The sequence below is a fragment of the Gallinula chloropus genome, assembly GCF_964237585.1.
Source record: "Gallinula chloropus genome assembly, chromosome: 12".
Taxonomy (NCBI): Eukaryota; Metazoa; Chordata; class Aves; order Gruiformes; family Rallidae; genus Gallinula; species Gallinula chloropus.
This window is the reverse complement of record NC_140097.1, coordinates 15,300,938-15,318,704: the sequence shown is the minus strand read 5'-3', so window position 1 is coordinate 15,318,704 and position 17,767 is coordinate 15,300,938. Positions and strand designations below refer to the sequence as shown.

The window sequence follows — 17,767 nt, the reverse complement described above, 5'->3', positions numbered from 1 at the left end:
TCCGTATTCCAATAAATAACATAGTGTTGCAAACTTTCTGAAGTATTTTAAATGTATTAAATCAAATGTAAATCTTATCTGTGAAGGTGTCATTAAATTTCCAAGTCTTCAGTAGAGGAAATTAAGATGAGCAACAAAATACCAAATCTGGCACTACTATTCCCACAACTTATTTTTTAAAATATAAAAACCTAAAACCAATAACAACTTAAATCATGCAAGGGAAAAGGGGAGTATTTAGTTAACTGTTAGCACAAGACATCTTCACGCAACAGGAAGAAAACTAATTGCTGCTTGTATGACCTTCTTAGGGGCCAGGGAAAGGAACTGTGAAAACCTAATCCTCTAATGACTTCAGTGGGAAGTCTAGTCACACAGCAACCTTCAGTAGCGGTTTCAAAAGAAGAAATAAATTACACAGCAACCACCCTCACTTATCAGTCCTTTTTAGTGTCTGTGAGTGTGGCTGTAACACGAAAACTAAGGCCTTAGTTTTGCAACAATAAAACAAAGTCAATACAACTGTATAAATCAGACTTTAGTGGATAGGTCTTAGAAGGAAGAAATTAAGTCTGAAAGTCAGTAGTGTGGGTTTAGCGCTATCTCTCTGCTTTTAAACATCTGCTTTGTAAAGCAGTTCTGACAGTAACATAAACCTATGCTTTCCCTAATTTCCTGTGTGCAACAGTAATCTAACACATATAAAATGACTTATGATTTTAAAGAACATATTGTAAAACCATTCATCAGATAAAAACACTCTTGTATCAGAGTTAGCATATTAGCAAGTGGAAATCTTGTTTGATTGCCTGATTTCCAGGAATATAATGCATTGCAATTCCTTTCAAATCTAATGTATAACATGGCAAAGCCATGAATAGGGCAGCTTACACAATCTGCAGTCTGATGACACCATCAACTAGAGTGTCATGCTTTCCCTGCAAGAGAAATTTTTCTAAGAAAAATGGCACAACTTGCCTAAGGTTGCCAGAACAAAATCATTTGTTGTATAACTAAAAGTTAATACGTACAATTAGAATAATTTTCTTTTAGTATTCAAATAATAGCAGCAGGTTTTTTTAATCAGAAACGTATCTTTACCACGTACTGGAGTTTCCCAAGCTCAAGTGTGTTAGAAACCAGGAAATGGCAAAGGACATGGAGCTGTGACCTCAGTAAGAAAGCTTTGTAAAAAGAAAACCTTGCACAGCGGTGCTGTAAACTACAGTTTTAAATCACGTTATTCAGCTACAACCAACACCAGTTCTTGGCTGGAGCCTGGAGTATGCAAACCATCAAAAATCTGACAGCCACCCACTGGCAAGTATATTAAATTGATACTTGATTATTGACAAATATATCAGCTTGCTGCTGCGGGTTGTCACAGCAGTTCACAGCTCTACAATATAGGCAGCACTACACACTGTGCTAAGGTAACCTACTCATACTGTTTCTGTAAGATAGATCTTAAAGCACCTATTAAAAATATTCTGCAATGTAACTGGTAAAGACAAATAACATTTAAATGACTTTATTTGAAAAAGCAAAAGTTGGGCTTTCAGAAGAGGACACCCTTCCCTATAGCTATAAGGAAGAATATTCCTACAGGTGCACTACCGATCAATGTGAACAAAGCAATGTTACTGCCTGCTGGAACATTATAAAGTAAAGAAATTAGCGCCTCATATAATGAATATTTTTGGCAAGCATGGTAAATGTGATGTCAGACAGATACAAGCACTGGTTCACACAGTTCAGTCAAAAGAGCAAACAGTTGCAGGATGACGTAAGAATCTCAAGTGCATGCAAAAAAGCCATCGCTGTGAAGCTTGAGTAAATGCAGAGGCCATCTTACAAGTAGCAGTAGCATACACAAGGTTAACTCAACTGCTTACCCACTAAGTACACCAAGAACCAGGTTAAGTACGAAAAATGAGCCAAGGATGATAAGACTAACAAAATAGATCCATGGCCATTCACATCCTATTGCATCATTTACCTGTAAAATGTAAGGAAATAAGTTATGATTCAGTTATTCATTAAACAGCAGAGTCCTTTTTGCAGCTGCCAGATCACGTAGGTTTCAGTACTGAAAGTTTATGGCTTATTCAGTTCTTAAAAAAAAAAAAATCAATGAACATTTATTTCTTTACTTACCCAAATTATGTTGTAGATGTGATGCCTTAGAAGATTAATTGAAAACATTTAAATAAGTGTGGGTGAATCCTTTTTATAATTCTGCATCAATTATGGACACGAAGATATATACTGGTAAGCCTAAACTCTGATTTTGGTATTTGTATGTTATTTATATAATAGTTACAGACAAATGTTTCTGTTCTTATTAGAGAAAAAATAGTAGTTTATCAAAAGATGTCATCACAACTAAAGTCTCACCTGTATAAGATAACCTGTGTGTTCATGGCAACTGAATTCAGGACTCTGCCTTCATGATTAAAAAGGTGTATGCTTACCCGCTCAATACACCAAGAACAAGATTTAGTACGAAAAATGACCCAAAGATGACGAGACTGACAAAATACACCCATGGCAATTCAAATCCCATAGCATCATTCATCTGCAAGAAATAAGATGATCTTATAGAGTAGATCACTATAGAAATAGCAATGAAAAGTCAGAGACAAAGAGAATTTCATCATTCAGTTGAGATAGCATTCCACGCATTCCTTCAGTGTTCAAAGAACAACAATACAAGAAAGAAGGCACTGGCAATATTAACTTTGCATTTCTAATATATACTCCAAAATAAACTGAGTAAATCTAGCATTCAGATCAAAATTATTATTAGACATAAATGGAGCACTGCAACAGTTCTGTTCTTTAATGCCTAGAACATGAACTAAATTTCAAAACTCACTAAAATGATGCTTACAAACTGTATTGAATTATTAAGATTTTCAGTTCATATATATCCTAGATACATGAATGATCCTTTGAGAAAAGAAACAGTAATATGTACCTTACCAGAACAAGCAATATTATTTTTTTCTGTAACATGGAATACTACCGTTGGATGCAACCAGATATTTTCAATTAATTCAAAAAGAAATAAATGAGGGTGAATTTGTGTAAAAACATGAAGATAATTTTAGGAAAATGAAAAACTGAAATAAAATTTCACAAGCATAGTGGAAACATGGAAAGTTAAGAAACACTTCTGAACAAAAATTATAAAAGATTAAGTTTAAATTAAGCTTAAAAGGTGCTATTGACTTTATTTTTTTTAAGCAAGGTTGAAGTAGCTGAGGTTTAAAAACACTCTTTATAGACTCACACAAGCTTTTCTATAAAGACCTTTTCCACGGTCTATTCTTAGTAAGATTATTATACCTAGCAGACTATGGATTTAAGAAACACACCCATAGAAATCTGAAAAGGAATATTCAGAAAAACAGAATTTTTAAAACACAGGCCATTTGTTTTTCTGTGTAGCATTCAAGTGCAAAAAGGCATTTTGGTAAGTTACAAAAATAATTCCAACTTGGAATTGTTATTAGCAATGTTTCTTGTAGGAGAGAAATTATTCTGGATTTTTTATTTATTGAATTCTTCTTAACAAGCTTTTTAGCCATAAAAATTCATCACAAAATATATACTCAAGACTGGATGTGGTACTGTAGAACAAACCTTGGGCAAACCTTTTTCATGTTCTGTGAACGCTGTCATGTTTGTCACATCTGAAACTTGTGATTAAGCTCTGAGCAGTACTCATAGTCAAGTTTGACTCCTTCCCTTAATATCTCTGTTGGAGCACACATATTAAACATGGAACAGATGATTTTCAAACTGTACTAATTTTATCTTTGTACCACGCTATCAGTTCCTGCAAGGTGGTCCTATGATAAAAGCACACGCATTAAGTCTTTGCAGGTTAAGTTCCACAGGCACTTCTGTTCAGCAGTGATCTGCAATAATGTCATTCTATACCAAGTAAAGTAAATAAACAAAATAAGTAACCAAAGATTATTTTCCATTACTACTTCGTGCATCCCTACACATGATCTATGTATAATTTTAGCAAATGCTTCAGCAGCTGAACTGAGGCATTGAAAAGTAACTTAAAATTAATTAGACTTGCTAGGAAAGTTGTATTTGATTTGGATCTTTGCATTTTAATGTCACTAAACCTGTATTTTTGAGAAATTAAAATGAAGAAGGGTTATAGCCATTCAGAAAGATTGCAATCATGAACTTCAATTTTAAAAGATCCCAAGTTTCCATGGTCCAATTCTGCACCAGAATATTCATATGGAAAATAAAGTCTTTCATAATGCTGCCATCATACTGACCTACTTAGATTTACTCTCCTTTGCAATACTTTTAGTCATACTTAGCATGTCAGGTGCACATGCTAAGGAAATAAATTGTAGTTTGATTTTTTCATCATCCTCAACCATTCCCTCAGAGCAAGTTCCCTACATTTGAGAAGTCTTAGCAATAATGACACTTAGGTATTTAGTAAAATACTCTGCTGCCCAGACTGAATCTCTGCTTTGTCCCAGTGTATTGCTCTTTGCACCTTCTTTCAGCTGTAGTCATCAAGCCTTAAGGTTTTTTTTGAAAAAGCATATTCATAATTATTACTTTAGGATTGAATAGGCTTTATAGCAATGATTCATATGTATAGGCAAAGTGTTTTTCTAACAATAGGTGGTAAGAGCAAACATTTTGATTAAATTTCAAATGCATATGAATGCGTTTTGCATCTAACTGAACTATACCATTAGCAAATAGTTGTTTGCAAGTCACCAGAGTTCAGACTGAAGACATAAATTCATCCAATGTTGATGTTAACATTTTCCTACTATAATCTTTTTTAAAAACACGACATATTAATTTTCGTAAATCTACTTTGAGAGAAAAAGAGCTCTGGGAATCACTCTGTGATTACCATCCAACTTGATTCACTCTTTTTGCTCACAAAGAGAACATATTCAAGCAGCCAGCCATTGTGCTAATTTAGTAACCCAGGAGCTGAAATCTCATGCTCTTGTCATAAAGGCTCTATTAGTACAGGCAAATGGGATTTGCATTTTCTTCATTCACTTTATAGTGCATAACATATGAAAATAATTCCTTCTTATTTACACCGTTTGATTGCAAACCCAATGTTTTAAATTAATCTAAGACTAACAACTTGTCATGTGAACACTGGAAACTGCAGCTTACCAGTGCTAGAAAAAATGCTTTGGTTTGCATAGATGCTGAGCAAATTCAAAAGCTTCCCCAACTCAAGAACCCTTAATCCAAGTAGAACACCTTGGCACTAATCTACAGATTGAATTCCTAAAAGCAACAGCCTGAAACTGCATCTACTCAAGATTTTTACTATTTAATTCTAGAGACAATTGAAGTCTATTCAAGTAATGCATTGTAATTTCTATTCATGAAGTAATACTTCTGATTGCATTAATACCAGAGATGAAAGTATTTTAAAAAGCCCTTCCATTTGGAAAACTTTCCTGCTCATTTCATGCATGTCAAGTGGCATTTTCCATAACTTTCAATTAAAGAAAGATTAAAGGAGTCAATTTGCCTTCTGATTAAAAATCGAGGTAGAGCTTGGTTAATGTATGAGCATAGGAAAATCTCCATCTTCAGAAACAAGGTATTTTCAGTTGAAAGGATTAGCGCTGACTTCTCGCTCAAAGTGAAGAATAGGAGGACACAAACCCACAAATTCTAACTGCAGCAGAACTTGCTACTAAGAAATATAAGCAATAAAAGTCCCTGAATTATACTAAAGTAACAGCAGGAAATCTAGGAGATATCACCTTAAACACAAAGTGTTGCAAGACTCCCATGTTCTGTATCTCAGATAGGCACTATACCATGGGAGGTATTCAATGACTCTCAATGGATTTGTCCCATATACTTTTAAATACATTTAGCTTTTAGCATCCGTAATACCTATTGCAAAGGCACCCCCAAGTACCATTCTTGCCCTTTTCTATGGTTATTTTTCAGATCTAGTCTTACTGTCTGGATTTCAATTCTAATTAGTTTGTCCATCATGTCAACCCAAGGAGAGATGAGATGATGGATGATATGAAGGATAAAGTATTTTACATAACTCTTGTCTTGCACCATAACAGTAGATGGGCACTACTTAGATAAGTGTTTTTAAACACTTACTCTCCAGAGATGCCACTTATGGCTACGTTCTGGCCTTTTCACTCCTTTCACAGAGATGTTAAACTAGATTTGGATGTTTAAACAGCTTCAAAAAGAGTTTTGAATTGAACTCTGAAGATCTTCCTTTCTCTTTCATGAGCAATGCAGTAACTAACAGTTCAAAAAGTCCATTTGTTGATGCTACCAGATCTGGAGACAGGTTATTCTGTGCCAGTTAAATTGGTGGGTAATAATTAATCTTCGTTGTACATTTGGGTCTTTATATTTACATGTGAACGTTTGTGAGTCTCTGCAAAGTCTCAAGAATTATCTTGAGCTGATAGGACAAACTCAGTACAGTCTAGAATTGCCTCATCTGCATTCAGAGTGAATTATCTTGTTAGATGTGCTGTGGTTGGAGTCAACTCACAATGCAGCGTTGATGATCAGAGACCCAGACAGGGAGAAAGCCAAATTTATAGCAGGCATAACAGTCAGTATTACACAGCAGCAGATGGCATACTCCAATCTAAAACATCAATTAGAAATCATTAAGATGTCTCATTTATCTGTATCTGTATCTGTTGTAATTGTAAAAATTGCAACTGAATGCAGACCAAGGTCTTCCTTTTCGGTACAACCAGTACTAGTTTGCTGAAAATTGTTGCACGCTCTCTGTATGTATCAATAAAAGCTCAATATAAGGGAATAATGATAGAGCAACGCACTAGTCTATCTAATTCTGCATCTGTATTACCCCAGTTATAATGGGCTGATGCATGTATCTATTTTGAATTATTTTCCACAGCGTCTCAAACTTGTCTAATTTCCAAAGTTTCCTAGTTTCCTTGGGCTTCAATTTTACCTTCCTCATTTTATAACATTCCAATAGATCCCACGACTGGTGGGTTTATTTATTGTTGTCTATAAACTACCTAATAATCTTAAAAATACTATTACTGACAAACTTGATGGGTGAAAAAAACCTTCAGAAATCAGTATTTCTGTGAAATGGGACAAATCCTGCATTCTTTGAAGCATACAGTGTAAGCTCACAAAGCTTCAGATCACAGGCTGTTTATTGTACACATTTTGGAGTACACCAGACAGCTTTTCAAAGCTTTCTAGCTTCAAAGGTTGTGTCCTGGGATATTCTAGGCTGAAGTGGAGTTAACTTAAAGCTGACTTAAAATAGGCTGTGCTTCAAGCAGGCTGGTTTGCAAATGCATGTAGTTTTATCTTCAATCTTCTCTGGGTTCTGGAGTTAAAGAGCAGATTTCCCTGACATTCTCCTGCTTGGCCAGACTCAACTTTGTTGTACTGCTGACATAGAAACAAGCTGAGATACATGCTGGTGGGATGTGAACTTGGCCACCACTGGTTTTTAAGCATTACTGCTCAGCAACAACTGGGAAAATCAGAATTTCATGGCTTGGGCATTAAGGTAGGCTAAAGAGAAATATTTCCCTTGGAGTAGTGGAAAATTGCTACAGTACCCGGAAAGCTTCATAATTACTTAATTACCTCTAAATTTCACCCTCATCTTCTGTATGTAAACGTGCTATAACGTTACATATAGGACACATAAGTGACTATGTCAAGTTAAACTTCAACTTTTAAGACACTACTTTGCTTTTACCAATTTGCTTTGATGTATCTGAAGAGAACTCACTTTCTACCTTCTGTTCGTTTCCTCCATTATTAGCTAATGAAGTGTATCATTAGGTAATCACATAAAGCATTTATACTTCCAAGCTAATTGCTTATAATTTTTTTCTGAATATTAATAAGATACTAGATGCAGGTCTCTTTTTTTTTTTTCCTATTCAGATACTTTTTGTGCTTCTGATGCTATTTTGGCTAATTACTGTTGATCGCATTTCATTAATCAGCTTAGTGTCTTTAACCAGGGGAGGAGAGGAATCAAATAATTGGTCCTAGGGAAGCCTAGCTGTCAGATGTGACCACTAAGTAGTTATTTTCTCTTTTTCAAGTAGCTATCCCAGCTTGAATCTGTAGAGCAGATGGACACTACCATAATAAAATGAAGAGTACTGTCTCTACAGAGCAGTAAACCCAAAGAAGATTTCCTATTGGTCTGTGAGAGGACTCTACCAGGTTGAACAAATTCTGTGCTCCAGGTATAGAAAATGGAAGTGTTTGATCCTTTCATTGATTGCAGCATATTAACTTATGAATAAAAATTTTTTATTGCTTCTTCCTATTTATCTGTGTTCCCCAAACTATTTTCACAACAGAAATTTCTAAAATCCATGTACTAAATTGGTTTATTGAATCTAAGGGCTCAAAAAACTACTGAAATTAATGTGATGAACTAATATGATTAACAACATGTTTATTTAAAAATATTTATCTACAATGAATTAAAATGCATAGAGCAACAGTATCCATTGTGGTCATGTGTACTGCATACCTTTTTTCTTTTCGTATCTGCTATGCAGCCTATATATGTACCATACAACATCTTATAGTAATTGGATGTATTTAATAGTTCCCATATGATGGATACAAAACAACTGCAAGCAGAATAGCATGTACTATTTGGATTGATGATGCAAAATTACCACCTTACTTTATATAGAAACAATGAACAAGCCTCCAATATTCAAGGTAGATCTAAATCCATCTATAATCTGTTATCCTGGCACAGTCTGGAAACCAGGGTGCTTTTAAAAGGATTGCTTGTTTCTTGTGATGAAGTTTTTGGAAGAAATTCTAGCTACTCAGCTAGTGCAGTCTGTAGTACTACCTAAAGTCTAGTCTACTTCTAATCTAGTTTCTATCCATTTTATTTAAACTCTCAGGGGAGAAATAGTATGTTCTTTTGAGTATCTGCAATGATCTACGAAGATAAATTAGTTCCATGCTTTGACAGCAGTACAGGTCAGCAGTCAGCTACGACTAAGATAACAGGTATCCTGTCAAAATAGAGCAAGTTCAGTTTATGGGAAAGATACTTCCTGGGAGGTAGTAATTCAAACTTTAAGTATGCATATTACTTAGCTTGGCAACTCTGTTTGCATGTCTGAATTTGATCATTCCCTTTTCTCTCTGAGGTCTCTAATTTGTAATTTAAGTCTTGTCTCCTTGCAATCTAATATTGGATTATTTGGAGCTTTTTATATCTAGATCTTAAAAAAGAAGTAATTAGTCCAAATCGTTACCTAAAAGGTGAGGGGGTTAAGATAGATTTTCACACAAAATTGGATTCAAGTAATTAACATGCAAATTAGAAAAATTCTGCCAGCAATTCCTGGTTTGAGTGTCATTAATACTGTCATCCAAAATTTCTATTACTCTTTCTCCAGCTAGATATCATGTGTTAAATTTCTGGCTATGTAGTCAGCAAAGGCTGGGCACATGGTGTACCCAGCACATCAGTGCCTTTGGGAATGAACTGCCTTGTTTCACTGAAGAATCTCCCTTAGATGACCTGTGGGTGCTGTTGAGCAATGCCAAGAGAATAGCATTAAGCTATCCCTAGTTCCTAACAAAGGCAGAAATAAATATTTTCTAAGATTTTTCTAGCATATTCCCTAAAAAAAAAACTTAACATTGTTTGCTGAATATTTGCAGCTGATACACAAAAGGAAAAAAGCTGTCAAGCATCCTTTCACTTCTCTGAGTGCAAGCTGAAATTCACTGCTGACAAGTATTGTCTGGATCCAGTAACACGCCTTCCATTTCTGCAGCTGTAATGTGACTAATAAGTCAACCAAAGTATTTGTTTCCTATTGGTTTATTAAATCATTCAATCTGAAGTTCTAGCATATTACAGCTTATGTGACTGCTGGCCACATTTTTGGAAAGATATTTTTCAGAGATTCCTGCTCAGCACACTGATGACAGATTTGATAATACTTCAAACATACTTTGCAACTTTGTGTTTATGGACTAATAAACCCCTTGGCTCAGGCACAAAATGTGTTTCTTGTGAGATATATTTGCAAAATATTTGCTTCTGTTTAGGAAAATCTTTTGGCTTCATATCAGCTGCTTTCAACTACATCATATCCCTTTATAATATTTCTGAGTAGGCTGTCCTTTAAGATTCTTGAACTAGAAGCATTCTAAAAAGTTATGTGATTACAAGATTGTCTGAGTTCCTGATCATCTGACTGAGGTTCTGAAAAATCAATAGGCTGCTTTGTTTTACTATTGTAATTATTTTCTTTTCTGCACATTATTTTATGTGTGAGTTACAGCCATTTTATTTTCAAATTCTCATCCAGTTAGAAAACAAATGCATAGTGACTTTCTGCTTTTTAGTTTATGCACAGTATAGTTGTCTCATACTGTTGAAAAGCTGGTAAGGAAGCCACAGCTCTTGTACTTGGTTACAGAGACACATTTGACGAAATACTGATAGTCTTAGAAATTTTGATATATTATTGCCAGTAACATGAATACAATCACTGTTTAGACACTTGCATACTAGACTTGCACAGAAGTGCAGTGCAGCCTAAACAGACTGTGTTACAGGAATGACTGCTTTTCTTCAAATGTTCTAAGCTCCATCAGGGAGTATATTGGGGCATATCAAGCTTAATTTCTAAAGCAAGAAACATATTTCTAAGTGCATGCTTAATTTTTTGTTATAAATGCAGAAGGTGTGTCTGATGATAAAACGTGTTGCTTTACAGGAGTAAAGAGGACAGTTTTATGAAGTTGGCATATTAGTAAAGGGTATATTAAAAAACCTGACACCCCTTTCCTTAAGCCTTATGCAAGTTTTAGATATATTTTAGATCACTCCAACATATCAAGTAATGAATTGTGTATTTTAAACACAAATCCCTGAGAGAATCTTGTTAACATATCAGTAGGTGTATTAATAGACAAAACCATATAAGGCATCAATGTACCATTCATTGTTCAGCGATTTCAGCTTGAACACTTCCATCTTAAAAACCTCCAAGTCCATGTAAATGGTGTTAGATAGGTGTCAGAGAGCTGAGGAGCTGTTCTTATTTGAGCTACTAATACAGTTTCTGTCCATAAAACTGACCTAGTAAAACTGAGTAGCCACTAATATAGTTGCTCCCTCATTGAATCAGCTGTGCTACCAACCCATCACAGCGTAGTTTGTCTCAGAGACTGCTCCCATTTTTCATTCAAATTAGTCATCTCAGTGTAGACTTATTCAAGTGTAGTAACTCAAGATAACCTCACTACAGTGAAAACAAGAATAATTGAGATAATTTTGGTACTCATGGGAAAATCGGGGGTTTACTGGCAAGTAGTGCTGTTCATCAAGTGTGTTCCTGTGTATCAAGCAAAATAGCAGAAAAAAAAAGCAATTTACAAAATAGGTGTTTGCCATTAATAGACCATAAGCCTGAATGTTTGAAAGACATGGAAAAAAGTCTAGAGCCAAATATGCAAATGGAGACTCAGATTTTATAAAAGTCTTCACTGTTTGCTAGCATAAATTTAAAATGAGACAAAGAATATTATGCTCTCAGCTTCACAATGTGAGCCAGAGCATTAAAAACTTGAGCACATAGAAGCTGCCACTTTGCCAATAACAAGGACTGCACTGGGATCCAAAACTAATAGTGTAAGCCTTCAGTTAGGCCTAGAGAGCAAACAGAAAGGACTGTGACTGGGAATTTAGTCCTGATGTAAATGAAGATGTACAGACGTGCAGCCACAAGCATATTAAACAATTTAGGAACACAAATGCTGCACTAGCTGGTGAAAACAGACACTACCCCTTAATCTCTATAGTTAAGCCTAGCATTGGGCATGAAGGAGTCACATTTTTTGTGGATGAGGCATGTCATACATGCTACCCAGTGAAGTTACAAAAGTCAGAGGGAGAAAAGTAGCCAGATGAAGACACTCTGGAAAATAACAGGACACGGGGGATTCAGATGCAAACTGGTGAGCAGCAGGTTGTCCATGTGAGTCACCAGGACCTGAAGGGTGCCTAGCAGTGTCAGCATCAAGCCCTCAACCTATAATAGATATGCATAAGAGAAAAATCATTCTCTGTGCTTGGAGAATTTTTAAGAGAAGTTTACTGCTGTTAACCAGGTGATAACGAGCCGTGCTAGTGAGTGTTACTGGAAGCTGTCATCTTCAGCTGTCATTCTTGCTAACAGAATGCCACATAGCAGGATGCAAAATATTGCACATATTTCACCCCCTCAGATTACACCTGCCAGCAAGATAAGCCTACATCATTAACACAGTGACCAAATGGAAATCAGAATTTTGTGCAGTTTCTAATATTCCTGGGTTTGACTTTATTTGTGTTTAGTAAAAACACTCATTCAGTCTGCATATCACAGATTTCTGAGTGAAAAACAACCAACAGAAAACATGCATCTTTAGCTAAAACGCTTTCCTTAGATTATTTGCACATTTCTACTACAGTGTGGCATACTTGTATTTTTTCACAAATTGTAATTAAAACCAATTTTTTTCCCCAATTTTTGGCTAGCAATAGCTAAATCTACCTCAAGTCAATCCAGGGATAAAAATAAAGTATATAAATTGTCATTTCTCTTGTCCTCAGGAAGTATTATCTGCTTGACAATGGGCAGCTTGCGGTCTGCAGATAGGAAGGAATCCAAATCTATAATTTAATTATATAAGCAACAACTAAGCTTTCAAAGCCACTTAAACATCTGAATTTGATTATATTTCACAAGGTCAAGAAATACCTGCTTCTCTAATAATCCCAGTATAACTTGTAATAAAATGAAAACTGACATCTGTGTTCCTGTAAATATATTCTGCATTAGGAACTCATAGAGAAATAAGAAAACTTTAAAAACTCAGAACTGCCCACAGGTTATTTTATTTATGCCTTGCGTTTTTTCTGATCATGGCAAGATTCAGCATACACTTTTAATGGTTTCATTTTCCTTTTGCTGTTAATGAAGACTAAAAAGATTTCTAAAATGCATCAGGTTATTAGTTCATTAGTTCTGGGGGGAAAAAAATGTTTAATACTAAGCTCCTCAGGTCAAATTGTTTCTATATCTTATGTAATACTCATATTGTAAATGTGTAACTCCCTGAAGTTTTTACATTAATTTTATTGAAAAAACTAGTGATTGTTGGAGGAATGATCAGGTACTGAACTGTGGGCATACTTTTGCCTTGGAAGATGTTAAATGTGCCTTTTTTTTTTCTTCTAGAGTATCATGGCAAACTTTACTTTTTCTTTCAGGAGGGATAAAAATAACATGTCACAATCATATAATGCACACACTAGTTCTACATTCAGATAGTCTCTTTGAGAAAATTAGGAAGCATTGGAGAGCAAAACCAAAAGAGTTGATAAACCTCTGCTATGAGAAACAAGATATCAGCCTGTATGTAGCTATGCTTTATTGTTAGACTCTCTGGAATTTAATGTTTGCTGTTTATAGCCAATTTTATACCTCTGATAAATGACAGTGGAAGCAGAGATTCACACTTTGCCAAACTTTTTTGTCTTTCAGTTCCAGAAGAATGCCATCTTACCATCTTTAACAGTGGCGTTATCTTAAAAGCATCTCTGTAGTGTCACGAATTTTATCTAAGACTACACTCTGGTGTTACATTTTTTAGCAGCAGCATATTTCACCTTGTTTTGTAACAAATGACTACAGGAAATGAAGTGTTCATTCACTGGGTAATACTACATTGTTTAATTGCATTCAGTACTCCACAACAGATGTGCTATTAGTAAATAGTCCCACTCCGCCTGACAAACTTAAGAAATTCTAAATGTGAGCTGCTGTGAGCAACATAATAGTTGCAGTAAGATACATCTTGAGATAGCTCATCCATTTTTAATGGCTTGCTAATACTGATCCTGACTAGTAATCAGTTTTCTTCTTTCATAAATATTTTCCAACATTTGAACCATTTTAATTACATTTGCTATGAAGTTGAAATTGCTGCAAAGACTTACTGCTGAGTACCACATAGTACAGAATAGTTACTGATTTTCAGCACCTATGGTAGCTGAAATAAGTGACCTTGAACAAATCATTCACACCAGATATTCAGGTGCTTAAAGATGTGTAACTATCTTTTATTTAGACTATAATGTCCTTAGATTGGAATGGGTCTCAGCAGAGAAATATCTACTTGGATACTCAGGTGCCCTTATTCCTTTAAAAATCTGCGTGAGTATATCTTCAGTTTTCAGTCTGTGTCCAGCTGTCTCTATAGTGTAAGACTGTGGAGGTTCCATACCTGATGCTAGAGTAGCATTTAAAGGTGGGGACATGCAGTCAGGTTTTTAATATCTTTTGCTGCTTCTACAAAACAATGTCAGGCTTCCAGCTCTTAGGAATTGTAACTTCTGAATGGTTAACGAATGGTTTGCAACCCCCATGACAAGCAACGACAGTAGAGGGCTTTCTTTGTTTTAATTTATGTTAACATTGTGAAATATTTTGCAGATATACTACAAAAAGAGAGTTCTTAAGCTTAATCAGAAGAGACATGTAAAAACTATAGGCTTGCATGAAAAAACACCAGTCCAAAGGACATAAACATGATATTACATTTATCCAAATGGAATAAGGAAAAACCCTCAAATAGGCAACGAATACATTTGATTCTAAAATGTCTTTTTAGCCTGAGTAGTTCAGTAAGACGCTGTGACTGGATAAAGTATGCAGCTGAGCTCATCTTCTGCAAAAACTCACCAGTATTTCCTGCTGACGTACCGTAAAACAGCTCACATGAACACTGAAGCTTGCTTAGAAGTAAACAAATCTCAGTTACTTACAAACTTACCCAGTATAACACATCAGTCCATCCTTCCATGGTTATACACTGGAACACAGTCAACATTGCAAATGCAAAATTATCGAAGTTGGTTATGCCTCCGTTCGGTCCAACCCATCCACCCTTACATTCAGTGCCGTTCATGACACACTGACGTCCGTTCCCTGAGAATGCACAAGGTGCTGGATCTTCTTCAACTAGTATATCTGAAAAGTGACCCAAAACAATTAGAACCTTCACTCCTCTAATTTTTGTAAGTAAACTTTTTGCATGAAGTAGTATCTACACTGTTGGAAGGTCAATCCAGATATTAACCTGAGAAAGGCAACCCATAGGGGCTTTGGAGCTTTCAGTCTCTCTCACATCTGAGCCTTACAACTTTAAAATAGGTTAATCAAAATTGAATGTGTAAGAGTTTGAGTAATTAAGTAATTGAAAGTAGAAGCTATTACTACAATATAAACTTCTTAGAATTTCCTCATGCTATTTTTTTTTTTTTGCCTCTTAATTCCTGTTTCTTTATTTCATATTAACATATGGACCACCAAGGAAAACAGGTCTGGACTAATTCCCACATATAGTCTACTTCATTATTCAGTTGACAGAAATGTACCCCCAGGCGTCAGATGAGCTCTCTCCCCCTCATAGTATTTCAGTCCTTCAGAATTCTCCCATAAGACACACTTTCATTTCATCATTTCACCTTCACCTTTGCTTTCTTCTCTCAATTCAGAACTGCACTTCTAACCACACTGCCACAGTCTTGAAAGAGACACCGGCACTTCCAGATTGAAGAGTCAGGAAAGTGTATCTTCCCTGGAATAGGACCCACCCAGCTTTTCAGCATTTGGAAAAAAACTGCTAAGGTGTCCCTTGGGGACTGTCACCCTTAAAGTTTTCACAACTAATGTTTCAGCTACACACTTCAAGAAATTAAAAAGCTTAAGAGAACGTTCTAGTCTCTAAGTGCATTTTTTGTTTTCTTTTTTAAATTTAATACACACTTCTGAAAATTATCAATCACACTGAAAACAGGAGTTCCAACAATTTTAGAGCTGGTTTCAAAGCAAAATCCCAGAGGCTTGAAAGAAAACAGCATTTATCCCTTGTTTTAATCAACAGTTTCATGACTTACCTGAATCAATAAGAAAACAAGATTTGTGCATTTTTCCAATAAAAAGTTCCAATCCTATAATAGCATAGATTATGATTACAAACAATACCAAAAGGGCAATATGGAGGAGGGGGACCATGGCTTTTATAATGGAGTTCAGGACAACTTGTAAACCTAAAAGATAAAGAGAGGATACAAGATATGAACCATACTCTTATGCCCTACCTAACCAAATTTTCTACAATTACACATTATTAGAAATTGATACCGGCAGAGTGAATCAACCATAAAACATTCCTGTAACAAAAATACTCTGTAAGAATCTAAACCACTGTGTCTAAAGTATAATTATTTCCTCTGTTAATAAAGGTTTTGTCATAGATGTCAATGCTTGAAAAGTGTCATGAGAATGTATGGTTCTTTTAAAAGCACATACAGTCAGGATGTGGCTGTAGGTCCATTTATATGACCTTTAAGAACTCCTGTGCTACACCCACAACTTTGTGGCAAGTTCTGGGGAACTGTATGCTCCACTACTTACAGAACTGTATTTCTGGTCTGGAGACACAGATAGAGGGAAACCTGGGAAAACACAGTTTTACTCTGAACAAATTCACTCTTTCATCAACTCCCTCTCATATCACTCTCAGAAATACACCATTTTTCTTTACTCCTTCAGTATTTAGCCAAATTTTGTGTTTACCAAAAGAATTAAACTCCAGACTACTGAAGCTGCCACAGTACCAATAAAAACAAAATATGCTTCATTTTATTTTATTAGACTTCCTTTGTGACATTTCATAAGACTGCTTCTTCCTTCATGGAAGTTCTTTTGCTAAATATATACCATCACGATCATTTCTATGTAACAGACTGATATTATAAACACAGCATTAGGATACTTATTTTGAGCATCTTGGAAAGGGCTGAATTTTAAGCCACAAACTTCTTATCCAGCCCAAGGAGCTTCAGCAATTAGTAACGTATTAAAAAAAAATAGAAAAGATTAGCAGAAAATTTAACTCCTTTCTTTAAATAATATTGTTCTACTTTTTAAGTTTCCTAATTTATCTCTTAGCTCTACTGAGATAAACAGAAGGCATTCATGTGCATTGGAGGGGGCAGAAAATATGAAATGCGTAATGTGCTTTGGCATACACTTACCAACATATAAACCATTTTAGGACCACCTACACTTTCAGATCTGCCGGGGTTTGGAATAAAAAAAAAAAACCCTGAATTTTATTTTCTGGTATATTTGCATTCTAACATGTAATTTGCTTTTATATAAAGCTTCCAGAAAGGAAGTTTATCCCTCTGTCTGCTAATTGACCTGTAAGAAGATCATACACTGAATGAGTTCACAATAACCTGAAATAGGGCATCACTCATCTGGAAACTCACTTTATCTACATATCTCTGTAACAAGAAAAACCTTTATATTAGCTCATTTTTATTAGTGACTGGAACAAGATAGTTAAATAATCAGATCAGTTACAGAATGCATTCCAATAGAATAAAGTACAAGAGAGCTTACTGGGCACTCCTGATACAAGCCGGAGAGGTCGCAATACACGAAAGGCTCTTAGGGCTTTGACATCAAAGCCACCAGGTTTGCCACCTGAGTGGCTGCCACCTTCTGTTTCTTTGGTTAATTGTTCCAATATTACACTAAATAATCTAGAAAATGAGATGAAGAGTAAGGTCATCACCAGCCATTTACCATGCAAAAAAAGGTATCAGGAAATTACTTGAGCT

The 17,767-nt window shown here is 35.4% G+C and overlaps 1 protein-coding gene across 2 annotated transcripts in view; it reads right to left on the bottom strand.

Annotated features, from left to right (window-relative positions):
• Positions 1-17,767, bottom strand: part of CACNA1D (calcium voltage-gated channel subunit alpha1 D) — a gene marked incomplete at both ends in the record, with an annotated part of 175,702 nt that overhangs the window by 88,949 nt on the left and 68,986 nt on the right. The window contains 4 exons of one of the 2 annotated variants that reach the window (XM_084269485.1): positions 2,475-2,578; positions 14,905-15,101; positions 16,031-16,183; positions 17,547-17,689. In XM_084269485.1, the coding sequence (XP_084125611.1) occupies positions 2,475-2,578; positions 14,905-15,101; positions 16,031-16,183; positions 17,547-17,689 (597 nt within the window). Of the gene's footprint in view, positions 1-1,895; positions 2,000-2,474; positions 2,579-14,904; positions 15,102-16,030; positions 16,184-17,546; positions 17,690-17,767 lie in introns of both variants that reach the window. The other variant, XM_084269484.1, reaches the window with a different exon arrangement.